General features: G+C 42.0%; 1 protein-coding gene across 1 annotated transcript in view; it reads left to right on the forward strand.

The window, feature by feature from the left end:
- The window catches only part of RAP1GDS1 (RAP1, GTP-GDP dissociation stimulator 1), a 61707-nt gene extending 53861 nt beyond the window's left edge, over positions 1-7846 (forward strand). Inside the window, exons 13-15 of the mRNA XM_009697659.1 lie at positions 2011-2137; positions 3476-3604; positions 7179-7846. Of these exons, the coding sequence (XP_009695961.1) occupies positions 2011-2137; positions 3476-3604; positions 7179-7306 (384 nt within the window). The 3' untranslated portion in view covers positions 7307-7846. The remainder of the gene's footprint in view (positions 1-2010; positions 2138-3475; positions 3605-7178) is intronic.
- The last annotated feature ends 1378 nt before the right edge of the window (positions 7847-9224 follow it).

Raw genomic sequence — 9224 nt, forward strand, 5'->3', positions numbered from 1 at the left:
ACAGGAAAACAGAATTAAATTCTAAATACAGAGACACTATTGATGGCATCAACTGGATGTTCATATAGAAGTTAACAGAATTACCACAGGTGAACTTTTGTATGGTTTACGTACTTGGAGAGGAAACTTGACTGGAAGAGAACAGAGCTGAGCGTGGGTTTTTTAATGCTTTTATTGCCCTCTAGGTTTGAATAGGAGTACAATTGCATGGGTTTGTACAGCACATCAGATTTGAATTTGGTTTTTAATTTTAAAAGATTTGGGGTAATATTTACAAAGGCAACAGTATTTTATAAAACTTATGTCTCATTCTAAGAAGTGGAGTAAGTACTTGTGAGTTAAGCAACACTAGCACCAAACCTGACTGCTGTCATCTCTTCTATTTGGTACTGCCTTCTAGAGGGTGATGTTCACCTAAAAAATAACAAATTTTGATGTCAAAGTTGCTGATTGATTCCCAAGGCTTATATAACCAAAATTCGACACCAATTCAAACAGAAATTAGCAGTGCCCAGATTATTCCATGAAGTCTCAAAACCACTTTGTAGTTCCACCAGAAAATCACAAATAATAAAACACATTAGTGCAAGTAAGGAAAAATATAAAGATACTTACATGCTTCTGTACATTATGTCATTCAGGAAAAAAAAAGGTTTTAAATGTGGAAATTCTTGAGTCATTAGGCTGTGACTTGTGCCACTAGCATCTTTAGTATGATTACCTAAAAATGTTTCAGTTTTCAAGGATTATGATCACATTGTGTCTGTTTCCTTGCATAAAGAATGTCACTGCATAGCCTGTGCAAGCACTGGAACATAAATAATTCTAAACACACATATCACTTAACGAGGTTTGGCTTGTGGCTGGAGTTAGACAGGGATGTATGCTTTAAATGGAAATTCAGCACATTAAAAATTAAAATCAAATGCTTATTTCAAGAAATAACTACTATTTCAAGACTTTGTGCACCCTCAGAACAAATAAAAAATAATAAAAACCAAACCACATTTCCTTGAACATGCCCTTTGGCATGCCAAGTTACCTGATTTTCAGGCAAACATTTTGCAGGTATTTTTGGGACATATAATGGTGAGTACATTAGGTGCAAACTCACTTTTTTAATGATAATTAGCAAGTGATCAAAGCCCTGCAGACACCAGAAATCTTTATTCATCCTTTGTCACATATGTAAGTTGGATCAAATTTTGGACTTGAAAACAGAACCCCAGCTGTGTATTTTTAAACTGCTTTAAAGCCATTTAACCCACTAAGCATTTTAATTTCCTAGATAGCGAGGAACAGTTCATTTTAATTGCTGGCCTTAGAACAGAAACCAACACATAACTATCCTTTCCTAACCTGCTTCGTATTTAAAGGAAAATTCCATAATACTTCAAAAGAACGCTGCTCATTTTCCTGCCCACTTCTGAAAATCTTTTTTCAAGTATGCCATTTCTATTACATAGTAAGGTGTAATACTTCTGATCTCACCTTTCTGAACATTTTGAAGACACTCTTAAAATTCATGGAGAGAGATGGAGGATTTGATAACTTTATTAAAACTGCATTCTTTGTCTCCGTATCCCAAATATATGGTTTGTTGGGTGCTTTTGATAAGCTGCTCTGAACATCGCAACATAAAGAAGGGAAAACTAATCATCTTGGAACACCAGCTGAGTTCAAACATAACCACGAGCCGACTCATTGTTAGGCAACTGATGGCACGCCATCAGAACTGGAATTACACAGGATAACCTGGAAAGAGTTAGTTATGTCTGTCTTAACTTAGTCATGTGGTTAATTGGCTTAGTTTAACAGGTTGTATCTTATAATTGCAGAGTAACAGCAGGTAATTTATAGGCCCACATGCACATACATTTATGTATGAAGTGATTATATGTGCATAAAGCCAACAAGTATCCTTACCCAAAGGTAACATAGCATTCATGACAATTTAATACCGTCGATGTGCAATGCAGAGTTTTTTCATTGCTCTGTTCTTTATTTTAGGATGTAATTAGGACCATTGTACAGAGTGGTGGCATCAAGCATTTAGTAACCATGGCAACCAGCGAACACGTAATAATGCAAAATGAAGCTCTCGTTGCACTGGCATTAATAGCGGCTTTAGAGTTAGGTGAGTATCCCAGCGGTTAACCCTACCTGTTCTCTTTCCAGTCTGTACCCAAGAGAAGTCACAGAGGAAGAGTTGTGCGAGCTTCTTTTGCCATGTGGAACAGCCTCCTCCTCCCATCTGCCTTTCAGTACCACGGAAATAGAGGGGAGTTCATGCAGACATAGGCAGGCGATAAGGTTACGCAGCAAACTGGAGTTTGCTGGTGATACAGCGTCTGCTCCATCATTCTGGGAGGTGATCACGGGATCTAGCAAGGCCCTTCAGCATAACTTTCAGATTTAGGGTAAAACCCAGAAGGCTAACCGTTAGGAAAGTCGTACTTTAGAGTGGAGACTGTGTGACCTGACGACATTCCTACACTGGAATGGTTAATCCCCTTTTGAGAGGGCTTACCAAAGTAAAGCTTTCACTTACCTAATGAGTGAGAGCTAGAGAATCCACACAGAGGTGGATAATGCCCCCAGAATGTCTTTATTATTAAGTTCTACAGAAACAGGTGCACAAGTTCCCATATGAAGACAGATGATTATGTGTCTTGACCTGCCTTTGTAGTACCTCAGCTTACCAAACAAAGGTAAATGCCCAACAGAGGTCTTGTTTATCCTACTTGCTTGTTAACTAAGGTAGGAAACGAAACAAGCAACATGACGTATTTTTGCTCTTGATTTCATCTCTTGCCATCGCGTGATACAGGAATGCTATGTTCAACTTCCAAATCACTGCCAATGCATCAGGGAATTGTTTTCATTAAAAGGAAAAACATTCCTATTCACATGAATCGTCTAACCCTTCTTTGTCTTGTCGTCAGACATTTAAAGGTTTTGAGCCCAAATCCAGTCCGTAATGTTTCTTAGAAAACTACAGAAGAACTAACTTGCATTCCGATCTTGAAAAAGTTTTTCACCACCTTTATGACGGACCCCGAGCTCCCTCTGCCGTGGAATCAACAATTACACCAGCTGCATTTACTCAGAATCTCCAAAAGCAAGTTCAGGCAACAGAAGTCTTGAAAGCTGACATATTGCAGGTGGTGGCCTAAATAGCTAGAAAGCCTGGTGGCTTTTCCACCAGCTCACTGCACATTTAAGATTGGATTTTATCATTAAACTCTCTGATTGTCCTTTCAAGCAGTTAGGCTATTTTACATTTTTATAGCAAGAGCTGTGATTCCTGTCATCACACCATCTAATACGTGCTTCAGTTTAATGCCAATGAGTTACGTACCACAGCACCACTTTTCACTACGGTGAGAGAGCCACGTTTCAACAAACAGCTAACACTCAGAAGCATCAAAGCAAGCGGCACTTCCAGATTTACAAATTTTCACTTGTATTTCAGTCACTGCTGAAAAGGATCTTGAAAATGCTCAGCTCGTTCAGATTCTACACAGACTGCTCTCAGACGACAGGAGTGCTCCAGAAATAAAATATAACTCCATGGTGCTGATCTGTGCCCTTATAGGATCTGGTGAGTATTCAGGAGAGGCTGCTTTCCTAAGAGTATTTAAACTTAGTTCTCTTTTAGCCTGAACATAGAGTGTGTGCAAACACACTCTGAGACTGGTTCTCTGTTCACAACGAATGTACACAGAAGGGTTCAGTTGACTCTGACACTTCCTTTACAGTGTCTATTTCTAGCGTCAAGAAAGAGGCTGTTAACTCAGTTTTGGGTATTAACTGCAGAAACTGGACTCTGGCTTCTGTAGGATGCAGCTAGCTCAAACTTTGACTGACAGGAAAGAAATGAAAGCATTTAAAACTGTACAGTATCAGGCTCTCTGCAAATGTGCAGATAACAAGAACTTTATTTTCACCTTTAGCTGCAAGTTCCCTATAACTGATGTGCGATGGCTTTTTTTTATTGGTCAATTTTACTCGAGTAAAATTCAGTGGAATTTTGCAAGAAGCCTCCTCACTTGTAGTTTTAAATTCCTACAAGAATAGTAGTAAACCAATAAAGCTACAGCTAGCTAATATTTGGAAGGACACATGTGCACACAAATGAGTACTTAGTACAGCATGTAGGCTATAATCCTGCTTTAGGAGGGATCCTCGCCCTCACCTCCCTAGGAAGAGTCCTTCCCTCAGCAGCCCTCACATGCTCAGCCCACCAGGCACAACCGTCGATGGTCGCTTTGAAAGAGGAGCAGGACAAGCTCTAACCCGCAGCACTGCTGGGCACTGTAAACTCCAACCTTTCTGCGCTAACCCTCTGCTAAAGATCAGGCTTTTTGATGATGGTGTAGCAGGCCGTGGTTTGATATTGCAGCTTCCCACCTCTGTGTGGGCAAACAAAAACGCCAAGGTATTGTGAGGAAATTTGATTTTCAGCTGAGGTTTCAAGAAGTGGCTACGTTTCTTTCCATTCAGTTCTTTTAAGTATTTACCTCTGTGGAAGGAGAACAAATTTAATTCCATAAAGGTTTCAGCAATTTACAGATAACTAAGATGACAAAGAACTGGATAAAGTACAGAAAGGTGGAAACTCAGAGCCTGCCTGCACATGCCTTGCCAAGTGTGAAACATTTGAAGGTTCTCCAGAGATGAGTTTACAGCAATTCAGTTGAATTGAGTAAAAGTTATCATAGCTAAGTGTGTGCTGTCCCTGTAAACAGAGCTGCCTTTTTTTGTTTTCTTAAACGGTGTTCACCATGCCTACTGTTAAGTGTAACTCTGGTGACCTGTACATCCATGTAAGTGAATGCTGTACCACTGCCATCTCAAAGGAACAAGTATTTAGTTTTAGAGCAGTACATCTCAATGTACAAAGATTATGCTCAAAATTTGGTGAGAAGCCTCAGCTCCCAGTAAGCATTCACTTTTATCTTAAGACATGTAATTTAGTTGTTACTCACAACTTTTTTGAGCCATTTCGTGCTTGGGATTATCCATCCATTTTAGAGCAGAAGCCTTTCTGCAGAGGTTCCCCCTCAGCTTCAATGCGATGTTCCTCTGTGTGTTCCCACTGCTTCCAACTAAAACAATCATCCTCAGAAATTCTGCCTGACACTTGCATTTTCCCTTCCCTGAGTCTTGTCACCTGCAAGATGGAGTTAAGAGTTATCTCAAGTCAAATACCTGTCTCTCTATTCCACCACAGCAAGGAGCGGTCTTGACTCGGGGGTTTTTTTTAGGGTTACCCAACTGGCAGAGTTCAGTCTGCCACCGCACTGTAAGCTTTGCCTAGACAGGAGGTGTCTTCACCTGCTCCCAGGGAACAGACAGCACATTCTTGCAAGGTTAAGGCCCAGCACTTGGCTGACCCCGTGTTCAGCCCTGCTTCTTGATGAACAGACCTGCGTAAAATCAGTGAGTACACGAGAGTAACAACTGAGCAACCCTGGTATTCACTTTCAACTTTTTTTTTTAAAAAAAGTGTAACCAATGGGAGGATCAGAACGCCAAGTCTGCTCTTTACATGTAAAAATACTAAAAATACAGCTCTGTTGCCTCTAACATTTTCACCACAGTCTCCAGTGAGTATGTATATTTACATGTTTCCATATTCTACTGTAAACAGACCTGTGTAGCCATTTTAAAGTAATTGACCCCATTATAGTTCCATAAAGACCAGAAGTGGTTGCACTGGTTTAATTATTGGTAAGTTTAATTCTCCAGTGACTGCTGTTGTTACAGTCCCTTGTTACAGGGTAACTGGCATCACATTTAACTCCATATTGCCAACAGCTGTGTGTTAAGCAGTAAATAAATATATATTTGTATGTGATTTTTGCCATCTGGAAGTTGCTCTTGCAACTGAGTGAATGGATGGAAAGAGGGAAAAATGAGGACAATGGAAAATGGAAACAGGTAACAAAGAATCAGCAAAAGCAGAGCGTTCATAGCTCTGTCACTTCGGTGTGTGAGGGTCTCCAAGCTCTCGGGAACCTGGATGTTAAGCAGAACTATTCAGCCACTGTAAAGCACACTGAATTCCTGAAATTCAGTTCAGGAACACCTGCTTAAGCATGATAATAGCTCAGAAGGAGCAAGAGAGCAGAAAGTGCTTACACAGCATAACACCCCAACAGCTTCACTGATACACACAGGCTCCCAGGTGCACAGCAGTGTGAGAGTTCCCAGCTCTTACATGGTAGGGGTTAAACTGCAAGAAAACTGAAAACATGTGAGCAAGAAAGTAGGTCGGAAAGGAAACAAATGTCCAAGTTTGCTATTAGAAAAAGTACATGTGCATAGCATACAGCATAGCTGTCTGAAACAGATGGTTGGGATTTCTCCTGGGAAGCTCAGGGATTAGGCCCCCAGCAGCACCTGGGAAGCAAAAATATACTGAACAGGGCATGGAACAAAATCAGCTGCTTTGGGTCTCGACTGTGAGATGTCTAGAGTACAGGGCTTTGAGAAAACTCAGTAATTTATTTTTTTTTTAATTGCTCAATTTTATACATTGTTCCCAACGTCTCCTTATTAATCCAAAGTACAGTGCAATCCATGATCAGAGTCCTAAACCAGCACCTCCTAGTTTCAAGTAACACCTAAGTGCTGTATACACGTGCACAGCATTGGGCAATGCACCGTGCGTTGCATTTGTGTTGTGAACAGGGAGCTGAGTGACCAAGTGGTGACACATCCACTGAAGAGCCATCTCGCCCACTTCCCACCCACACACAACCAACCAGAGCTGATCTGATACAAATGACGTAGTGAACCTTTCAAGGCAAGCTCACTCGGTCAGGCTAGTTTAGGGAATAAAGCAGAAAAATACTTTCACTAAAAAGAACTTCCTAAGCATCTGTCTTGGTAGGCAATCCAGGTGGATTTTCTTAACTGCTGTGCAGCAGCTTCATCATTTGTCTCTACCTGAAATCCATGGGACCTGTGCATGCCCCAGGCCCCGGAGAGTTTTCTCTCCATCCTCAAAAGCAATTAAAAAAAAGTAAATAAACATGGATGTGTACACACACATTTGTGCGCGTGTGTGTAAGGGGTTTGGTAGAAAAGTTTCTCACGCTCACCAAGCTTTTCTGTTCTTTTGCCCGTCTCGTACAAAGCACCGTTTCTTTTACCGTTTCTTTTTCCAGAACCTCTTCAAAAGGAAGTGCAGAGCATGGCGTTTCTAGAAGTCGTATCAAAACTCCGCAGCCATGAGAACAAAACTGTTGCCCAGCAAGCCTCGCTAACAGAGCAGAGACTTGCTGTAGAAAGCTGAGGAAGGTCTTGTTTCCAGCGCATCGCATCACAGATTTCACCTTTGTCCTCCGTCCTGCTGCCGCTCCTGCGATGTTTTCCACTGTATCACTCGTGCATGCGTGTAATGTTCCCACACAAATCGATGAACTGCTGTAGGTACCCGCCCAAAAAGGTTTCTACAAATTCATAGGTGGTGTTAACATGAACCTGTCTCCACCCGTAACTGTTCTACTTGTATTCTTGTTGCTTGGGCCACATAGTAGAATGTGCATGTTGTAGTCCTATGATGACGTAGAAGTGGTACTACACAATGACTCTTTCCTCACGCCCCCTAACTGCATAACAATGTACTACTAAATTAGGGACAGTACAAGATGCAGCAAGTCCAGACTAGTGTGCTGACTGTAGGATTAAAGAAGTAAATCTAGCTCCATTTTTGGTGCTTTGGAGATTCAGGTTGGAATGCAATGTACTGCTGCTCATTCACTGGTCTTGCCTATTAATGTCAAACTCGTGGTACCTAGAGGTAACAAATAAAAATTTCAGTGCTCTCACTTTATCCTGTGGTTTGTCCTTTTTTGTACTCGCACACAGAAGCCACACGCGACTGCAGCACCGTGTCCTGGAGAGGAGCTCTTTTCGTTCCTGGCTCTGACCCCCGACGCAATCACTGCCTTTCAGCTGAGCGAATACAAAGGAAACCGTTCCAGCCGCTCTCACAGAGGCCCTGTGTGGTTTGACAGTTGTGCATTTTAACAGGAATACACTACACAACGCTCGTCCCATAAAGCCATCCGGGTATGAGTGCTCTCGGGCTTGCTTGGGACTGGCTTTTTGTTTGTCAGGGGTTTCTTGTAGATGGATTTTTAAAGGTGTATCTTGTAGCAACTTTTCAACAGAACCCCATCGACTGAGAAATGCAGCATGCAAGAGCCTTCCTTTTTCTCCTTTCCTAGGTGAAGGAGTTGGGAAATTGCCAGTTTAAACATCTTATCTCACAGCTTCTCTTTTGTAGGTTTGTAACACACCAGCGAGCAAACCAGCAGACAACTCTTGGGCAAAATGGGGAGCAGTTGGGGTAGCAGTTTCCAGCAAGCCAGCACATGTTATTTTTGACAGTGCGACACCATTGTCTAGCTTGATCAAGCCCACGAGTCACAAAGATCATAAGATCTGTAACATTTTAGAGTTAATTCAGCACTCCCAGTGCTCAAGTGCCAGCCCCAGAAGTTTCCGGCTCCTTTTATATCAGCAGAGGCGGCAAACCCAGAGGCCAAGCACCCATGCGATCCCATGCCTCGTGGCTGCAAAAACACTGCTTTTGACCTTCCCAAATTCACTTCCCAGCTCCATGACACCACTGGCTATCCCACGGACACTGTGATGGGAAGATGCCAGTCGTGATGGGACAGGGATTACGTACACAAGCTGGGTATGAAAGCAAACGTCCCTCAAAGAGTCAGTTTAAGCTCTCAGAGTACCAAAACGCAGTGAGTGCTACAGTAGTATTCACACAGCAGAGATTCTACGTCCATTTAATCCAGTGCCAGAAACACACAGAAAAAGTCTCCCATACGAAACTGTACAACAGTCTCTTATTTAAAAAAAAAACATTCAAAAGACATTTGCTAGGAATAGTGCCACAAAGCCACTGACAGTGTAGAGCGGTGAACACAGACCAGGACCCTGTGACATCAGACTCCAGGTAACAGAACCTCCACACTGCTGAACGTAACCGGCACGTTTACAGTCACAGTTCGTAGCGTACCCACGTTGAGCCCAAGTTTTCTCAGGCACGGAAATAATTTCCATTGATTTAAACAGATCCCAAAAGACATTTGAAAGCCCACTTATGAATGACTTACCTGGTTCTAGAAAGAGACTATTCCTTTTGACATCAGTATAACCTGCATGTGCTCACATGAGCCTACCGTAAC

This window comes from Cariama cristata, unplaced genomic scaffold (genome assembly GCF_000690535.1).
Source record: "Cariama cristata isolate BGI_N322 unplaced genomic scaffold, ASM69053v1 scaffold1173, whole genome shotgun sequence".
In the NCBI taxonomy this organism is placed as follows: domain Eukaryota; kingdom Metazoa; phylum Chordata; class Aves; order Cariamiformes; family Cariamidae; genus Cariama; species Cariama cristata.